Genomic DNA, 20,215 nt, shown 5'->3' on the forward strand with positions numbered 1-20,215 from the left:
CATCTACCAGGAAATTTTAGAGCACTTCATGCTTCCTTTTGCTGACAAGCTTCATGGAGATGCTGATTTCATTTTCCAGCAGCACGTGGCATTTGCCCACACTGCCAAAAGCACCAAAAGTTGGTTCAATGACCATGGTGTTACTGTGCTTGATTGGCCTGCAAACTCGCCTGACCTGAACACCATAGAGAATATATGGGGTATTGTCAAGTGGAAGATGAGAGACACCAGACCCAACAATGCAGATGAGCTGAAGGCCACTATCAAAGCAACCTGGGCTTCCATTACACCTGAGCAGTGCCACAGGCTGATTGTCTCCATGTCACGCCGCACTGATACAGTCATTCATGCAAAAGGAGGCCCAACCAAGTATTGAGTACATGTACAGTAAATGAACATACTTTCCAGAAGGCCAACAATTCGTAAATTATCAAAATCTCTGAAATATTTTTCTTGTATTTGTTTTTTTATATTAAATAATTGTTGCTGGACAGCTTTACATACTTAATTGATAGTTGGAAAACACTTTTTACTTGATTTTGGTAACACTTTACAATAAGGTTTCATTTGTTAGCATTGGTTAACTACATTAGTTAACATAATCTAACAATAATAATTAAAAAAAACTTTTCATTAAAATCAAAAGTTGTATTTGTTCATATTATCTAATGGAGTGGAACTAAAAATAAACTGTTGTATTTTTATTTAATATTAAATATTAATAGTTACTATATAACAAATGTATTGCTGATTTAGTTGCATTAGTTAATGCATTAACTAACATTAACTAATGGGACCTTATTGTAAAGTGTTACCAGGCTTCTTTGACAATCTGTATTATTGTATAAAGCGCTACAGAAATAAAGGTGACTTGACCAAGATTAATGTTAAACAAATTACTATATATTATAAATATTATTTTAACCATTTAAAAATGTTATTTAATATATGATTATTTATTATAAAATTTTATCTATTATGAAATTCTTCTATTAAAATTAATTCAGGACACAGAACATACAAGCGTAACTATAGTCAAAAATGATCCAGTCCTTTCAGTGTTACTGCAAATATGATAACTAAAATCACAAGTCAAAAATATAAAATAAATCATACAATATATCACATTAAAGCCATTAAAGGCAAATTATTTCTGTGAAATATGCCATTGATAAGCCGTCACCTGAAGAGACAAATAAGAGTGTGCAAACAAATAGAAGAAAGTTGATGTCACAGCACAATAAAGTTTGTCATTTTGTGCCCCTAAACTGTTTGCTGAAATGGTGTGAACGGCTAAAGCTTCTTTAGCCAGCTGTCATAATTTGTTAACGAGGCCTTTCAAAAAGGCAGAATGATAATGAGAGGACAGAAAAAAGAGACAGGCAGTGAGAGAGGGTAGAGGGGGTGCCCTTCATGATTGACTGTGGAAGCGGAGAGTCGGTCCCCAGGGAGCCGGGTCGGGGGGGGGGGCAACATCAGGCCGATTTCAGCGCAGCAACATGATGGCATCTCTGATGTTTTAATATTAATGAGCCCGAGCTCCTCGGCTCGGCCTGCCAGCACTCTCAACAGGTGCCTTGGATCCTCTCCGCATACAGGACAACAACCTCTCTCCTGTCCCGCTGATGATAACACCTCTAAGTCTCAGGAGGAGCTCTGGGCCTTAAAGAGAGGGAGGGGGCTGGCACAAAAGGGAAACGGAATGAGTTAAGTCATCCATTTAAAAACTTAGACGATGAGGGGAGAAAGGAGCTCTCTTTTAAAGTCACCTCTCGCGAAGCCGAACCACGAGGTCTCGATATTTCTCCTCTTCTCCCAAACCCCCTTGAGAAAGAAATTGACTTTTGTTTGGAGTTTGTGAAAAGTGGGAATCAGGAGAACGACAATGGGGCTCCCCATGGAGAGGACCCGAGTGAAGCCATCTCAAATCAGTCAGCCAAGGGACCAATTAATCCGGCCATTGTCAGGCCCAAGCCACTGCCAGCACATCAACACATTCAGAGCCTATTGTCCCGACCCTCCTGCAGTAGGATTTAGTCCGTCCAACAGCCAGTTTTGTCCGGGCCAGCTCAGGCGGAAGTTTCTCACTGACAATTTGCCCCAAATAGATTTGTCAGAAAGCGTCCATCGACCTGCCAGTTAGACAGGGTGAGGTTGTGTTCAGCCTTTACTATTATCATTTTGGATATGCAGGCAGTGTAAAAGAAAAAAAAATATTACATTATACTTGCTATGGGAAATAAATTTAGAGAAGTTAATGACAAGTAGAAAAGTTAATGGGTATCCGATTGTTAGCTACAATGAAAAAGGTTAAAAAAAAAGAATCATGTCAATAGGCAACAATTTGAATGGCATATAATATATAAAACGAAATATTACTAAAAAAAATTATCCTCTCTTGAATGAGAACTAATTTCTTTTGAGTATTCAAACACAGTCTAAAAATAAAATAATTCTAGATATAAATACAAAACAGTTTAATATTTCTTTATTAGTAGTAGTAGTAGTTAAAAAAACATAGATACTGTATATATTCTGGCCTTACATGCAGTATTTGTATAAATCTGCAATCTGTGTTTTGTATGATATTGTCATGTACTGGATGAAAACAATAAAAACTTGAATTAGAAAAAAAACACAAAAACAAAAAAACAGACATCTCAAGGTACAATGCAAACATTGAATTGTTTTATATACAAAATTAGGAAAGTGAAAAAATAGATTAAAAAGTGCACAAGCGTAATAAATGCCCACATACATATAAACATATAATCACTTAACAGTAATATTTCCATCAGAAAGAAATATTCAATACACCATACACATATAGATGGACATGCATGGTTTAAGATAACGTTTTGTAAGGACGGCACTCTTAACAATGATCTATGAGACATAAACCGCAACTATAATTCTTAAATGAAACAGGTTTTTTTTCATAGTGGGCTAATAATGATGGGTAATTATTAGCCATTTATTTTCAGTTTTTAATAAATTAATTTACAGTTTCACAAAATTTGCCTCAATGAATCAAGGGTTAGAAAGGAAACATATTGTCATTGCTAATTGACTGAAAGTTTACTCAGGTGTTTTTATAATTACTATCAATGTATTTCTGCTGAAAATGTTCTGTTTGTTTTTAAATAGATTAATTCATAAAAAAAAATCTAAAATATTTAATCTCCTATCCTCATTTGATACATTCTTGTAGTCATTTCTTTCTCTGTATTGAAGTCAGGAACAGAAGCGCTTAACTATTTTTTAGTCCTCTGGTTATCAGCAACCTGCATCTTTTTCTGGTTTGATTCTGCCTCATACATGTGTTCATCTCAGAACAAAGTGCCATCACAGAAAAAGTCTTTTGCAACATCTCCAACATTCTGTTACAGGAGTGCTTAAGTATAAGAGATGGTGTTGCTGTCCCTCTCTACTTTAAGGGCTAAGTAAGCAGTTGCATACTGATTCTGTCAAGCCAACAACTAGATACACAATCAGATGGTTCTTTGTCAGAGATTTTCATTGACTGTTATTGAGAGGAGAGTCACAAGCACAAAAAGTGAAAGCAAGCAGCCGGGGCAACCATGATGACAAGTCTTTTGCAACATCTCCAACATTCTGTTACAGGAGTGCTTAAGTATAAGAGATGGTGTTGCTGTCCCTCTCTACTTTAAGGGCTAAGTAAGCAGTTGCATACTGATTCTGTCAAGCCAACAACTAGATACACAATCAGATGGTTCTTTGTCAGAGATTTTCATTGACTGTTATTGAGAGGAGAGTCACAAGCACAAAAAGTGAAAGCAAGCAGCCGGGGCAACCATGATGTTGGTTATGTTTGTGTAAAGACTATCTATGAATGACAAGATTAGGGCGAGTTAAGCAGATTACTACGAGCAGACCACCCCACCCCACCCCTAAGACACACACAGAGACACACACACATATAAACACACAGATAGAGAAAGTGGGAAAAGAGAAAGAAAAAGAGACGGGACAGAAGTCGTCAAATCAGATTTGTTCACAACATGCATGATCCTCTTAATATATCATACATCTAAAAGCCATTAGACTCAGAATCATTTTGATTGAATCACTCATGGCCTAAAGTTCGCTGGTGATGCCCACAGAGATATGGATCTTACTGTGACACTGTTTTTCTCAGTCTGGCACATGAGGTCCTGAAAAACACACATTTGAATGTGCAGTCATTCACCTGTCACAAATCCTAATTTCTTTTCAATGCACTGAGAACACCGTTTAAAGGAGGACATGACAATCACTAATTGCGATTAGATACGCCCCCGTTCGCCACGTTTAGACCGAGATTTAGGGCTCCCATATGGCCCCGAGCTACCGTGGGAATGTTCATAATTAAACCTAAAATATGGGTGTCTACTGGCGGCGGCCACAACACGGCACGCTGTTAAGGTCAAGATGTCATTGCGCACGCTCTCAAAGGGGGACAGTTGTGATTCTCCCAGTCCACGAGGGAAACTCGCACGCATGGGTCCCCTCTAAAACAGAGCGCGCACTTGATTTTACAGCGATTTCCCGTTGTGTTTCCTCTTATAAGCAATTTAACCGAGTCTGCGGTGAAATGTATTCAGTATCCAAGGCTTGTACAAAATAATAATAATAAAAATCGTTTTCATAGACCCCGCTGTAATATAGATAAATCGTAAAATCCATCACATACCTTTATTTATAGCTAAATGTTTAAACTGGCTCTGATTCAAGTGGTTTGTTTAAATTATAAGCAGTGCAAAAGTTACGATTAATGATGGTAAATTCTCGGCAAGAAAAAAGAAAGTAGGTTAAAAGTTTTATTGGTCACATACAATAGTAGGCTATACAAAGAAAGTAAATGTTGCCTAAAATGCTGTTTTAAATATAGAACTATAAATACAACAAACGATGTGTACATTTAGATGCAGTCGAACAGATTACAGTGCCAAATAAATGCGCATTTACTACAAAACAGCAACATTCGTTACATTTACTATATAGTAGCCTCCAATAGTAACCATAACATAAGCCACATTTACCTGTCGATTCACTCTTAATAAGCAACAAACATACACTACAAAAAAAATCCTCTAATTTTGAAGCCGTGCGTGAAAACCTGGCAAGACGAGAGAGCGATGATGAGAAACACTGTCATATTTGTGCTCGCGAGAGGAGAGGACAGAGCACGCTTTCCGTCAGTCATTCTACCAACGCAACAGGTGCATGCGCGCGAGGGAAGGATCCGGGAAAGCGCCACAGAAAGTAAGTTCGTTGCAAAAAGAAAAAGTGATTATGTTTCTAAGGGTTATTTCAATAGAATGCTTTAAACGGTTTACTTCAGTCTGGGAGCAGTTCAGTCACTGAACTCTCTGAGGATGGAAATGTGTTCCTAATCAGTGGCAAACGTTTGATTCGGTCATTTAAACAGCCTTGCTGATCCTAATCAATTCCTATAGAGCGCACCACTGGCCTCTGACAGTGGCTGACTCACTGTGCATGGAATATCACTTCATTCGTCCCCGTGATGTCATGCGCGAGCAGGAGTTGAAGCAGAAGGCAGGGAAAAGCTAAGTGGGCAAAGGAAGTTGGGCTCTCCTCCCACCCCCCTACTCTAATACATCTCATACATATTACCAAGCCTTTAATCTGACGATACACATCACAAAGTCACTCACCAAGGCTCCGGGCTGAGACGCATTTCCCAGCTCATGTTGTACTTTTTAAGCTGGTTTTGAGCAGTACAGTGCTGGCTTAAGCCCCAGTGTTTCTCCATTAGTTGCACCAAGTTTCCGTGCCGCTGAGAGACCAGGGACCGGTTTGGGCATATATTGTCTGTGGGGCTGCATCCATCGCATCAATCAACAGTCAGACGAAATCTGGATTCTATTTGCTGAAAATCAAGAGGAGCGACTTGGACACAATCAAAGAAATCTCCAACAGAAAGCAGATGACCAGTTGTCCACCGCAAATCGGATGTTAAATTTATGCTCGTATTTGTTTTTTTTTTTAAACCAAGCCAAAAGTGTTAAGACTCCCCTGGGCCTGAAAAGTGTAACTTTTCAACGCAGTTTTCTTGGAGCTGAGGTCTTCAACATGAGCAAGCCTGCTGGTTCAACAAGTGGTTGTCTGGATATTTTAAATGTCAAATCCAGTGAGTAGATAGTCTTTCTTTACTTTCGAGTTTTGCATGTTGTTAGAAATTGTCTCTTTTTGTTTACTAAATAAGTGAAAGTCAAATAATTGCTTATGGGTTAAGAGGACAAAAATCACGTAAACTCCATAGAGCTGTCAAACGCAAATCGAAATGTTTACATGCTGTCAAATTGTTGCTTATAGCCCACCTCTTAGACTGGTAGTACGACTGCCAAATCAAAAACACAAGATTATCTCGAAGCAGGCAAAACACTCTATAAATCATTTGTATACATCTTAGATGTGAAATTGTAAGAAAATAAATAAATGGATAAGCACAAAAACATGAGATAAGTTGGCGTTTAGTGATGCTGAGAATGTTTAGACAGCCTCGTTTCCCCATTACACTTTGTTGAGCGTAAGTTATTCGTGCACACTGAAATTCTAAACAAAAAAATGAACTACCAATTATATTCTACCAGCCTGTACAGATTTAAAATATCATAATGTGGCCCTAAGGTATGCGTAAACTATGCATAATATGTCATCAAAGCAGATCTGCTGAGTTTTCCTTATTAGGCTGCTCCGAAGTAGCCCATCTCTTTTGACTTTCAATTAATTTCAAGGTAACAAGAATGCAAGCGCCCTGAAATTCATCTATAATAAATGTTTTCTGTCAATTTATTATTTTACAGTTAAAATTTATTTTGCAGATAAAATTCTCATAATTGTCTAACTGGAAACATTTCTTGAAATATGAAATATTGAGTGTGATTTGCCTCTAACAGACGTGTGGTGGTGAAAAAAAAGTGCGCCTCTATTTGACTTTTTACATTAGGCTTAAATGAAATTGAAAAAAAAATAGTGTTAAAGGTATTTAAAATTAAGTGGCTTCAAGTGAAAGTGAAAAAGGCAATACAATTCATTCAAGTGAAAGGCAAAGAAAATAAGGTAACCCAATCACAATTTTTAAAGCACACTATAATGAGTAATGATTTCTAAATAACAAAACTGAACATATTTTAGATTTAACACAAATTTTAAATCTATCCTAGTATTTTAAGAGTAATTTGTATGAATATGAAATTTGTAAGGAGTAATTTATTTAGCACCGGTGAACAAGTGGAATAATTTCGTTGAGGCCTAAACTTTTCGTTGATTATTTTGAAAGCCTACCCCCAATTAATTTCTGACGACACTTTACACGTATTTGACTCTTAAAATGATTTCAGGTGTAAAATTAAGGGGGGGGGGGGGGGAGTATTAAATAAAAAAAAAAATGTTTTATTTGTTTTACAGGGGTGAAATTACGCCCCTGTTTGGGTGGTCGAAGGCCTATTAAGTTTAGAGTTTCTCACAACTCCACGTAATCCAGTGCAGCAGGTCCCAGGGTTGATGCTGATTACAGTAATGAAATATGCCATATGTCTTTAAACAATTACAGCGCACAATGCGACAGACTGGGACCCCCACCGGGGAAAGTTAAAGACGTGTTCCCTTCTCTAAAACAAATCCGCCTTCATTTCACTTTCTTACCAACGTACCAGTACCAGTTGAACTGGATGGAAGACAGTAGGACTTTATGACTTCCTCGAAAAAAACCTGTCTGTTTTGATGGGTTTAGTTATCTTAAATAGACACAAATTTCGCAGAACAAAAAAAAAAAAAAATCAAAATAGAAATTATAAATGCACTTAAAATGCAGGCGTTCTAGCTTCAAGCGCTTTACCATCTGGAATAAAAAAAGTGTAGCCTAACTGTGGAGCAATTTTAAAGTTTCAAAACGACTCTGAGACAAAAGCAACAAGTTGTCTCCATCGCATGAGAGGTGTTCTCTTTCAGTCATGCAAAATACAAGCATATGAAATGAAATATTCAATTAATCTACATTTGTTGTCAAGACGTTTACTTGAGAGTCTCGCACTGTTCTTAAATTTCAAAATAATACGTACACAAGAAAATCTCAAAGTCACTTTTCCGTTACAAGTGATCACCAAAAGCCTGCATCAAAAACACCATTATAATTTCTGAAAGGACCTATACGAGGAACATCTGGCATGCAGAGACAGAAATGTGTTTTTACATTAAAATGCAGCATATATTTTTTTCTTCCTTTTCTTGTTTTAAGAAGTCAGAGTGCATGAAGTCGTTTTCCTTCTCCGTCGTTACCGGTCTATATCCGAATTCCCATGCTACCCTTTTTGACGGGTCACTGGAAAATCAATGAGCAGGTGGACATATGTCAGTGTAATTACATAGCCGTTTCTCTAAACGACTCCCCCATATACATGCAAATATACCTCTATTGACAGACTTAAATACAGAAAAAAAGTGTTCTGCACACACAAGAAAAATCACAATTTTCATTTACTCCAAGTTCATTTGCATACACTTCATTTGAGTCGCTGAAACGCGCTGGTGCGTATTATTCTGCTCTCCCGTGTCACTCCCTAATCCGCGAGCCTATAGACGGCGCGAAGAAATTGAGTCGATGAAACGCGCTGGTGCGTATTATTCTCCTCTCCCGTGTCACTCCCTAATCCGCGAGCCTATAGACGGTGCGAAGAAAGCAGTTGCCGAGCTTCATTATGAAGCGGGGTTGGCAGCTTGTCGAGACCAGGCCAGTCAGACGAGGCTCAATGGGGAAATCATTAAGTTAACACTCTCCCTAATGTCGCCATTGTGCGCGTCAACTGAACATTGTTTTATGGGACCTGCGATATGACGCAACTCAACGTAGGCCTACGGTTTACACATTCCTATGGACAGACTCATTAAAAGCGTGTCCTTTAACACAGTATTTATTAGGGCAAATGTGCAAATTATACAATGATTTTCTGGAAATTTCTGTAGAAAATGATCAGGCGCAGTCTGATGAAATTTTGCGTCTCGCGCAAAATTTTTATTTTGGGAACTTATCACAGAAAATCAAACGCTAACTATCGTTTTAAACAAAAGTAATGCTTTTTGCGTTACGCACTTGTCTAAGTAAATCTAACATAAAGTGACGAATAATAAAAGTAGCCTACTTTTGTTTTGTTGGGGAACCGCACTTTATTGAACCTGAACGAATGCGCAAGAGAAGCCTTCTGTTGCTATGGTTCGCTAGCGTCTATTTATCGCCAGGTGGAAATATGAGCTCGGCCTAAATTGTAATCATAAACTTAACTAAACGCAGCCTATATACCAATTTGTGAAAAGAATAGACTATGTACCTTTAAGACCCCCAACTTTTTGTTCGGACGTCCTTTCGGGTATTCAAGCCTTAATTAGGATAATCATCTCCCACCCTTTGCAAAATGCCCCAAAGAGGGTGTGGACTGGGCTTTCTAAAACATTTTGTCTAGTTACTACTCTATTATAGTATTTTTTTTAAATCTACAAAACCTTATGAATATTCTAATTTTACAAAACATCTGTCAATATTTTTAAATAGGCATAAAGTCTCCAATAGGGTTGCTTATTTCCCTTAAATAGGCCTAAGTGCTGTATTTTCCATCTCTGCTAGGTCGGATTCTGGACATTCCATGTAAAGTGTGTGGAGACAGAAGTTCTGGAAAGCACTACGGTGTTTATGCGTGCGATGGCTGCTCGGGATTTTTCAAGAGGAGCATAAGAAGAAACAGAACGTATGTCTGCAAATCTGGCACACAGGTGAGCTATACTAATCAATTACCGCGATGTGTTTGAACCATAACAGCGACAGCTAATTTGATCTAAGCAAGCGCGTCTAAGGACTAGATTACACCTCTAGTGATTTTCATAATTGAAAGATTATCCCAGAAGTGAGCCCCCTCCCGCGCCCTTGAGGGCCCTTTTGCCCTGTCTAGTGTAACAGGTGTAATCCAATCTAACGCACCGGCAGGACTGGATGGATTTGGAGAGCGGTAGGCGGGAATGAGACTATTGGCCGTGCCGCGGGGGAGCGAGTCAATAGCCGTCTCTGCCATTCCCACATACCTGTGGAGTGGAGACCAGTGGAGCATATAGCAGAAGAGGCTGTTTGTCTGCCATTACTGCTAAACGAATCCTACTGCATTTCCTTATTCTTTCCTCCTCTTTTCTTCAGGGCGGCTGTCCAGTAGACAAGACACACAGAAATCAGTGTCGCGCCTGTCGCTTGAAAAAGTGTCTAGACGTGAATATGAATAAAGATGGTAAGTGCTAGTAAATACAGTTGTCTTTTTTTATATACTTCAATCAATTTTAGATATAACAGAAAATGATTTTGTCTCTAGCCTTGATGCCTGTAATCCACTTTGATAGGTAGATGCAGAAAAAAATTCACATTTTTTTTTAAATAGTAGTAAGCCGTAAAACCACTTTTAAAATATTATATTATATATACCTTTTCAAAAATGCATAAATCAAACAAGAAGAAATATATTACATGGCACATGTTTCTAAATTAATTTTTCAACGATTTCTGCTTAGCCTATCATATGAGAACGCTTCTTTCTCATGTCACTGATCGTTACATCACTACAGCCGTGCAGCACGAGAGAGGACCGAGGACTTCAACCATTCGAAAGCAGGTGGCACTGTATTTCCGAGGGCATAAAGAGGTGAACGGTTCGTCGACCCATTTCCCATCCACGGCTATCCCGGGGCCGCCGTTTTTCACTACAGTCTCGCAGCTGGAGCCTCACAGTCTGGAGTTAAACACGGTCACAAGCACACCGGAACGGCAGGCAATTGTGGGACTCGCCCAACCCACACCGAAGGTAAACGCGTTCCTTCACAACAATGTAGTTTAACGAAATGCATTATCAATTAATATGAATTTTCTTAAAAACTTACACTTCAACTCATAACTGCATGCATACATCCCCGCTTATTTTCTGTGATGATGTAATCTCTTTTTAGTATCCTCATGAAGTTAGCGGCACTCCCATGTACCTGTATGAAGTGGCGACCGAGTCTGTGTGCGAATCAGCCGCGCGCCTGCTCTTCATGAGCATTAAATGGGCCAAGAGCGTTCCGGCCTTCTCCACACTGCCTCTATCGGACCAGGTAAACAAGTGTTTTAATATTTTCACGTATTATTCGCCAAGGTTTAATTTTACACAGTTTAAATATGCTATATATGCCCTCAAGTGTAAAACCAAACCCAAATGCTACACTCTTAAAAATGCTGGGTTAAATACAACCCAGTGCTGAGTAAAATAGGGACAAACCCAGCAATTGGGTTGATTTAGACCCAGCGGTTGGGTTACTACCCAGAAGGTTAGGTCAAAACAACCCAATTGCTGGGGTTGTCCCTATTTTACCCAGCACTGGGTTGTATTTAACCCAGCATTTTTTAGAGTGTATGTGTTTTATTTATTTATTTTTTAGAGTGTAGTAGTGTCATTAATGAACTACTATTTATTTTTTATTTTTTTTCGCAGTTGATCCTTTTAGAAGACGCCTGGAGGGAACTGTTCGTGCTGGGCATAGCGCAATGGGCCATTCCAGTGGACTCCAGCACTCTCCTAGCTGTTTCAGGTATAGGCCATCCAGCATGTAGCCTACTCCTAAGATTTACGCAAGATTTTACGTCACGTTTACGTGTTGTAAAAATATGATTACTTCCAATGTTATATGCATACAAGTGTAATGTTTGGCGCTTTCTCGCGAATTAGGAATGAACACCGAGAACACAGATTCCCAGAGGCTAAACAAAATCATCGCAGAGATCCAGGCGCTGCAGGAGGTCGTGACGCGCTTCAGACAGTTAAGACTGGACGCTACGGAGTTCGCTTGCCTTAAGTGCATCGTCACCTTTAAAGCAGGTGAGGCTCGATAAAATAAAATACAAAATAATAAAGCAAAATATTATTATTGATAATAATAATTATAGAAACTTTATCAACTGGCCAAACAGTAGCTGAACAAACCTGATGTCGTTTTTCCGTTCTTGTAGTTTCAACACACAGTGGTTCGGAATTGAGGAGCTTTCGCAATGCCAGTGCCATTGCCGCCCTTCAGGACGAAGCCCAGCTGACTCTAAACAGCTACATCCACACCAGGTACAGCTAATACTTCCTGAAACAATCAATCTATAAAAGCTCATGAAATAATTATTGTGCAAGAACAACGGCAAATTGAGAACAATTCTGAATTCTGCTTCATTTTGAGTATTTAAAAAAACGAATGGTTGCGTTTCAGGTACCCCACTCAGCCGTGTCGCTTCGGGAAACTGCTGTTGCTCTTGCCTGCTCTACGTTCAGTTGGTCAATCCACCATTGAAGAGGTGTTCTTCAAAAAGACCATCGGAAACGTGCCCATCACACGACTGCTCTCCGACATGTACAAATCCAGTGATATATGAGCTACTGAGAGAGGGAAAAGAAACAACAAAATGTATCGTTGACCTTGACATTCGCATGGACGCTGGGACGCTGTGGATGATACCAGATACCCTAATGTCATACTTCACGCACTTGTTTGGAGAATAAAGCTCTACCAATGTCAAGATGTTACTATGCAGGGAAACTATAAAACAAACAAGACTGAATCTCTACAAGTTGAGCTTACTGCTTAGAAAGAAAAATGAAAGTTTAACCAGTACTTTTCTAATTGATTTACTTTTAACCTATTTAAGTTCGTTTATGGAAGTAACTTAATAAGCTTAATCTGTTCTTGTTCTATCATGATTTAAATACAATATTATTAGTTGGTAGTCATATATTTGAATGGCGTGTCCGTGAGGTTATGTACAATCATTCATTTCAAAACAGGACAACATTGTGTCCATTTGACCAATACCTTTATGACCAATGCTGTTTTGATTTCAGCACCTCTATCATTCGTTTGTCCACAAGAACTTTGAAGGAAACCAAAAAATAATAAAAAAAAGAAACCATGAGGTATGTTGCAGGGAAGTAGGTCGCTGTCCATTTGACATAGTGCTGAAAACCAAAGGCCCCATGAGTCAGAACTGCAGAGCAAGTTCATGCCTGTTTTAACTTCTAGCAGAAGCTCCAACTTTAATCAAAACACTTGAACCAGCTCATCAGGTTTACTTGAAATGTACACTGAAAGGTTGGAATTAAACTCTGCAGGAAGGCAGCAGGACTGATCATTACTGACTTGATGCATCACATAATTACCTATTGAGGTGACTGGGAGGCCGCAGCACCCACACCCTGTGACCTTAACAGAAGATTAGGGTTCATGGGCAGGGCATTTGAAATCCTCTGGATACAGTTCTGTCAGCATTTCGAGTTTTCTGTGTGCCCACTCTATAAAACGTAATTTTACTGATGTTTAAAAAGCTGTTTCTGCTCAATACGTGGCCCATGTCAGAGGTCACCATCTAAAGCGCCTTTGTTTGACTAGCTACTATCCCTGGAAAAGAGACATGATCAGCACTTGGATTTGTTTTTGTAGTCTGTAAATACATTTCTCGTTGTACAGTGATAATTTTTGTGAAAGTCGTTCTAAGATATTAGAATAAATATTGAATATTGATCGCCTGGTCCTTCAACGACTGTCAAATTCTTGTCTTCTTCTGCTTTTTGGGTTTCTAAGGCTTCTTTCTACAAGCAGCGAAAGGTCCATTGCACCCTAAACGTAGTACTAAACAGGGACAGAGAGGTTCACGTCTGCACGCAAGTGCATATTGAACCATTGCCAATACAATACCCTAGACCTTGAGTGAAGTTTCTGTGCCTTGCACGGCTCGGGTTTCAAGCACTCTTTCACAAATCAAGGGCTTTGCCCAAATTGCATTTTTTTAATCTTCATTTTTTTGATAGAGAAGATACAATAGAAAGAAACATGATTGCAATGACAACTTTCAATCCAATTTATCCCAGTTCCTTTTTAATGGGCTGCTCTGATGTGGAGTGAACTCCAAGGTTACATGAGCCAAGCGGCTGTGCCCTTCTCTTTACCTTATAGTGTCTTGTACAGCAATTAGAAACGATACAAAAACACACCTGTTTCACAACAGCGTACTCGCGGTTATATATCCTACATCTATTATATAGTTAAATACACACGCTTCCAAAAAGTATGTTAAGTGCAGTGTTTATCCCTTTACTTCAGATCATTTTTTTTTTCCTGGTTTCAGTAAACACTACACTATTAATACCCAAACAAAACAAATGAACCTTATTTGAAGAACCAGTTATTGTAAACTATTTTCGTAAATCTACGAATCAACTTTGACCCTAAAATATTTTATATATTATATACATACACACACACATATACATATATATATATAAATAAATAACTAGCCAATTAGCAGCAGAACCAAGCCAAGCCTTACAATGAAAAAAGGTTCTTCTACTCTACTGTTTTTAAATGACATTTGAGGAGGAACCGTCACATCCTAGTATTGCCTGTGCTCTTTAATGTTCCTGGTCTGTATCTGAGCATTCAGGGCCCTATGACCTCTCATTCATTCCTCACTCCTTTTTCTATTCTGAGTAACCATTCCTAATATCATTCTCCTTTTGAAAGCCACCTGCCTCAGTCTTAGAAAATCAATATCCTTTGACTAAATGCATTCTATTTAGACATCTGTTTATCAGTAAATGGAATCACCCTCATTTACAGTTATCTTGGTATCATGACATTTTAAATCACTTGAATAAAGCATCTAGCCAATAACAAATGAACAATAACTAAATGAATTTATGCAGTTTTTAATATTGTTTAGTGTATAATACTTGACAAATGTCCATGTGCTATGGATGAAAACCTAGTCTAATTAATTTCATTGTGTAAGGCTAAAATAAGAAAACATGTTCATTTTAATAATTCCTGCACATAGAATACTAATACTTGTCCTCCAGTTAACATAAGTTATTTCCTCTGAAATAATCAAGGTTTTCTTTTCTGTGGGTTTCTGTTTTTTTTCCGTTGCATGCTATTTATCAGAAAAATAAACATGTTACCAAAACAAATGGATTTTCCTATCCTATAGCTGTTGCAAGTATGATTTTATATGATTTAAATAGATCTGAGTTCATTGTGTCAAACAGAACACCCCTAGGTGACTCACTTTATACAAACTCCTGACGGTCAAAGAGAAAAACTAAATGCTACAACCACTCTAAAGCTAGGATCATCTCTTAAAATATATTTTAGTGGAACCAAACAGAGATGCTTTAGTTTTGCAAACCACATCATTCGTGTGTGTATTTGATCCTTTTTATTGGAAAATTCTCATAAACAAAACAATGGCACAGCAGTATACAAATCTGGAAACATGCATTGTAGGCAGCACTTTCTCTTTGTTTCTGTGTATCGCCATTACACAGTAAAAACAGGCTTGTCTGCAGCTAAGTGGGACACACGGCACACGATCAACCACCACGTAAGAAAGGAGGTTCCCAATTAAGTGCATCCTGCACAGTGAGCTGCTGTACATGTTCTTCAACATTAAAAGCAACACAAGTAGGCAGTAACAATAACACAGGGGAGCCAATGTGTGTGATATAGTGTGCTTGCATAATTGTGATAGTTATTTGGTTCGTTTCATTTGATCTTATACTAATCGAAGTTAGTGGTGCTCAGACAAAACTACCATAAATAATTGTTAACCACAATGAATTACACAAGAATGAATTTGATCTGACTTAAAGTGGTAATATTAACATTATGGATTTATAAATCAAAGCAAAAAGACCGAAACAATCTATAAGGAAAGATCAAAAAAGTACTTTTGGAGAAGTGAAGTGACACGATGACTAATTGTAGGGAACGTTTTCAATCATTTCGTAAATGTTTTGGTCACCCTATGGTTCATGCTAATATTCTGTTCCAGTTAAGAACGATTCAAACATTTCTTATTGCTTGTGGGGCCATGTTTTTGTGTTTGTGCGTGTAGAGTCCAGACCGGTTCAGGCTTGTTTAACTTTGGAAGGGGTGTAGCTTTTATCCATTGACTCCTCCTGTAGGAACATGTGCAGGCAGCGCTCATTTTGGGCCAATGGATGACCAGCCACTCTGGAAAAATCAGACCAAAAAATGGATATTAGCCACCATAAAAATCTTATGCAAAGATACACACTGTAAAGCGTGTGCACGAGAGAGAGAGAGAGAAAGAGAGAGCGGGGGGGGGGGGGGCGGAATCAACTTTGACCCCAATCAAGATACAACTCTTAGATATCATTAGGAGGCTGTGACATTTTGCAGCATTCTTCTTCAGATCATAAATCATCCAGCTTGAATTTCAGAGCGATAATATCGAAATTTAATTATGCATTTCTTTAAAAACAGTAGAATGAGCCATCATGCTAATTAAACTCATTATTTTACCATTCAATCTATTCCAGCTTCTACTGGAATAAAAAAGGAACCTCACACCTCTAAAATTACACGATGCTCACGATGTTACAAGTCAAGATGACGGAGGATCATTTTCAGATTTGGGACAGGCAAACCTACAAGCTACTCACACATAGTCTAGATGTATGATGGGAATGCGTCTCTCCCTTCTCCAGGTGCTATTAGTAGCGAACAATGACATTTAATTCAGAAAAAAATCCCATCTTAATTACCTCCATATCCTTTCTTTCTTCAAACCTAATTTACAGCTGTTCGTCTCGTATTAAAATTCAAACAGGTAGAGCTGGCGCATTTGCACATGAAACAAAGATAATGGCAAAGTCTGCAATCACAGCAAATAATTACAATCGAACTGTAACTTTTATTGTCTCAGTCGGCGGGGGAACGGCACCTCGGATCAAAAATAAGCAGGAGTGCACACAACATCTTGTAGGGAAAAGGTATGCATGCCTGTAATTTCACTCGCAATTATCATAAATTACACATCAAAAATAAAACAAATGTAAAAAGTAAAGCTGGTGCACTTGCGGCCTCTCATCAGTTTCGATCATTCTGTAGGTAATTATGAAAGAAGGAAAAAAGTGTGAGGGAAGACATCAGATGACACAAAGGCTGGCAAGTGTCTGTTTTTCTCTTTTACTGAAGTACCTTTTCCTAAAAACTCAAAATTAACAGAAAGAGGAAAAACGATTGTATTTCATTATAACCGCTTCAGTGTTCTTTATAAAAACAGTTCAGATGTGCCGAGGCTAAAAGAAGTTAAGAGGAAGGACACACAGTAGAGGACCATGCAAATCCTGTCATATCAACACTTGAGAATAAAATTGCAAGGAAAATTATTTTTTTCAATAGCTAACATTTCCACAATGCATCATGGGTACATACAGTTTCCTCCATTAGTTCACCACCTTTGCTGTGTAGCCTCTTACATCTAAATTAAAATATTTACAAATAAATATAAATAATGTTTTTTTGTATATTTAACATTACTAAACAATTTTGTTTCTCAAATGTGCATGCCACGGCACCTTTTGAATATTTTTAAAATTATTTTTCTTTTTGCATGACCAGTTTTCTTTCATGGCTTACATTTTAGTATTCCTAATCACTCAGATAACATTCAAAATGTCCAGCATGGATGGGAATATACTTGGTTACATTTTCACTCCTTAGAATTTGCAGGGGTGCCAATAATTGTGGCACACCAATACATTTTTTATTTTTTATTTTTTTAAGTCATGAGTTTGACTGCCAAGCAATGCATGAACTGATAAAATGTACAACTGGAATGCTGTGCAAAGTGAGTTTAGATAAAAGAATCTGCACAAAATATACTTAATTTGGAGAAGATACCGGTTAATTGTTAAATTAGAAATTTTATCCTCATTTGTGAATTTGTCCTCATGTGTTTCTGGTGAACAGAACTTGTAACTTACTTGTTGAGGAACTGTTCTAGGCCTTGCCGCCGTTCTTCGATAAAAGAGTCGTCAAATATACCATCATCCCCACGGAACGGGAGCTGCCTGATCAGAGCCTTTCCAGGAAGAGGAGGAACCACCACCTATTTGAAATACAAAAACTTCATTTAAGCTACATACATCTCAGAATGCAATCACAGGTCTCTTACAATCACTTCAAACGTCATTACTTCAACTACAGAATCATTTCCAATCCAGTGATTGAAAAAGCTTTGCTCTTAAATGTTTCTAGTTGAAATGGACCCATACAACACCACAGAAAATCCCTCACCCTGAACATTTGTGCACCATGTTCCAACCAAATAAGCACTTTTATTTCATTCATATTCTATCCTTCACCTTGCTTTCTCTCTCCAGCTCTCCTCTCAACCACTCAAAGTCGCTGTATCTCCTCCGGACACGTGACTCCTTCAGCTTGAAGATGGGGAGGTTTGTCTGGGGAGAACATGAATGGACAAACAACATCTGAAACAACACGTCCATCTCAGATTTAGGGAAAAAATTTAAAACAGGCCCACATTTTTAAATAAAAGTAGTTTGAAAACCATGTTAAGACTGACGGTGTAGCTGAACAGCTTCATTATTTCAATAACACCAAGTTCAGTATTAGAGTAAAGGATTAAATAAATAGGTAGAGTCCACAAAAAGGCCCGAGACACTAAAACAGGGTCAATGGAGAAGCAGATATTTATGAAATAAAAGAACAGCCTGATGACAGTATTCAAGGAGAAGCTGAAGAGGCAAAAGGCAGCGTAAGTAACAAACACACAGACGGGAATAAAAGTCCAGATCAATACTCCTACACAGGCTGATTTGCTCGACGCAGACTCAAAAAAGATGAATACATGGTGGACGAGACAGTAAGTTAAATGAATAAATGAATGTGTGCTTTGGGGACAAATTCTCATGTGGGCCCTAACTGGACAAGAAGAGATGAAATGTTCATCGATCCCCAGTTATCCCCAGACCCTTTCTTTTTCCATTGATCATTCTCTCCCTCCATCTCTTCGGCTGCTCCAAGTCAGGTTTTTAGCCTTGAGAGGGTCCCTTCAGAAAGTGTAGATCTCTCTTCACAATGAGGAACACTGATGAAATACCCACCACTTCAGCTTCCCCCCTCTCTATTTTTCAAGTCTTTATCCAACTCTGCTTGTTTCCACTCTCTATCAATCTAACTCAAATCTTCGTTTTTCTTCTTGTGTCTCCGTAAATAATGTTTCATTGTAGATGTGCTGATTAATTTTATACTTGTCATGGTATTAGAAGACCAATAATAAAGTCAGCAACATAAAACGAGTAGTATTCAGCGAAGTCATGTGATCTCAAAATGATCACCCCCACAAGATGACCCAGTCCAGAATAAAACATTTTTTTTAGACAAGTGATACGGCGTGAATAATTACTATGCAAGTCAATGGCTACCGGCAAACATAAAAAATAAAATAAAAATAAATAAATAAATATCTTACCGACCCCAAACTTTGTAACTGTAAAGTTAATCAAAAAGGATAATTCACCCAAAAATAAATATTGTCATTATTTACTCACCCTCATAATATTATATAATAATAACTATATATATATATATAAAAAATAAAAAATAAAAAAAAGTCTCTTTATAACCATACAATGAAAGTCAATGTGGTCCAATCAAGAAGTTGATTCTCATAGCATTCTGCAACAACATTAGGGTGATTAAACAATGGCAGTTTTTTTTGTGGGGGGGGGGAGGGGTAAGCTACTCTTATAAGTTTGTATCTTACAATCATACCTTTCACGTCCTCACACAACAATGTATTCCTGTGATCTCCAGTACCATCTGCATTTTTGATCCAGGCATTTCCTCAACCCACACGGTCATATGAGATGGGGATTATCTCAATAGCTTTGAGAGCATGGTAACTGCAGTGCCGAGGAAGCGTTAAGTAGTAACCTCGCTGAGGTGCTCGATAATACTTTGTGAATGGTTGGACCACTGGGTTTACGTTCTAAGTAAGGAGGTCAAAAGAAGTTAATCCCAATTGATCACAGTAACAGTTAATTTAATACACACACTCATGACAATAACGTCATGGTTTCAGGACTATTATATGGTGCACAGACAAACCAGATGAATTGTTAGTTACAGTTATTGAACAGGATTAGTTCTTATGCCAAGGGTGAAAGCCCATTTATCTTGAAAATGTCTTAAAACACACACATAGAAATATAAAGACCCATGAAGGTGTCAATTGGTCAGGTTCTCGGTTTCTTATTGCACTCTACAGCTTCAGTATTGTGTTTACAAGGTTAAGCAGGTTAGTAATTTCTTTCTC

At 38.1% G+C, this 20,215-nt stretch overlaps 2 protein-coding genes across 2 annotated transcripts; one reads left to right on the forward strand and one right to left on the reverse strand.

Annotated features, from left to right (window-relative positions):
- Positions 1-5,671: 5,671 nt before the first annotated feature.
- On the forward strand, positions 5,672-13,462 carry LOC107602776 (nuclear receptor subfamily 2 group E member 1-like). The gene is made up of 9 exons (XM_016295353.1): positions 5,672-6,154; positions 9,644-9,789; positions 10,205-10,292; positions 10,624-10,859; positions 11,002-11,148; positions 11,526-11,622; positions 11,760-11,909; positions 12,041-12,146; positions 12,286-13,462. The coding sequence occupies exons 1-9, from the start codon at positions 5,977-5,979 to the stop codon at positions 12,446-12,448; spliced, it is 1,311 nt and encodes a 436-aa protein (XP_016150839.1). The 5' UTR covers positions 5,672-5,976; the 3' UTR covers positions 12,449-13,462.
- A 1,806-nt stretch (positions 13,463-15,268) lies between these two features.
- On the reverse strand, positions 15,269-18,406 carry LOC107601392 (sorting nexin-3-like). The gene is made up of 3 exons (XM_016293562.1): positions 18,240-18,406; positions 17,859-17,983; positions 15,269-16,080 (listed from the first exon to the last, which is right to left on the reverse strand). Exons 1-3 carry the CDS (start codon positions 18,381-18,383, stop codon positions 15,975-15,977), a joined length of 375 nt encoding a protein of 124 aa, XP_016149048.1. The 5' UTR covers positions 18,384-18,406; the 3' UTR covers positions 15,269-15,974.
- Positions 18,407-20,215: the final 1,809 nt, after the last annotated feature.

Source organism: Sinocyclocheilus grahami, unplaced genomic scaffold (assembly GCF_001515645.1).
Source record: "Sinocyclocheilus grahami isolate Dianchi unplaced genomic scaffold, SAMN03320097.WGS_v1.1 scaffold15.1, whole genome shotgun sequence".
Taxonomy (NCBI): Eukaryota; Metazoa; Chordata; class Actinopteri; order Cypriniformes; family Cyprinidae; genus Sinocyclocheilus; species Sinocyclocheilus grahami.

Coding starts and splice junctions, on each gene's coding strand:
- LOC107602776 (XM_016295353.1), top strand. CDS start 5,977: ATGTTAAATTTATGCTCGTATTTGTTTTTTTTTTTAAACCAAGCCAAA. Junction 11,149..11,525: donor CACTGCCTCTATCGGACCAG/GTAAACAAGTGT, acceptor TTTTTTTCGCAG/TTGATCCTTTTAGAAGACGC. Junction 11,910..12,040: donor CATCGTCACCTTTAAAGCAG/GTGAGGCTCGAT, acceptor CCGTTCTTGTAG/TTTCAACACACAGTGGTTCG.
- LOC107601392 (XM_016293562.1), bottom strand. CDS start 18,383: ATGGACGTGTTGTTTCAGATGTTGTTTGTCCATTCATGTTCTCCCCAG. Junction 17,984..18,239: donor AGCTGGAGAGAGAAAGCAAG/GTGAAGGATAGA, acceptor TATTTCAAATAG/GTGGTGGTTCCTCCTCTTCC. Junction 16,081..17,858: donor CTAGAACAGTTCCTCAACAA/GTAAGTTACAAG, acceptor TGATTTTTCCAG/AGTGGCTGGTCATCCATTGG.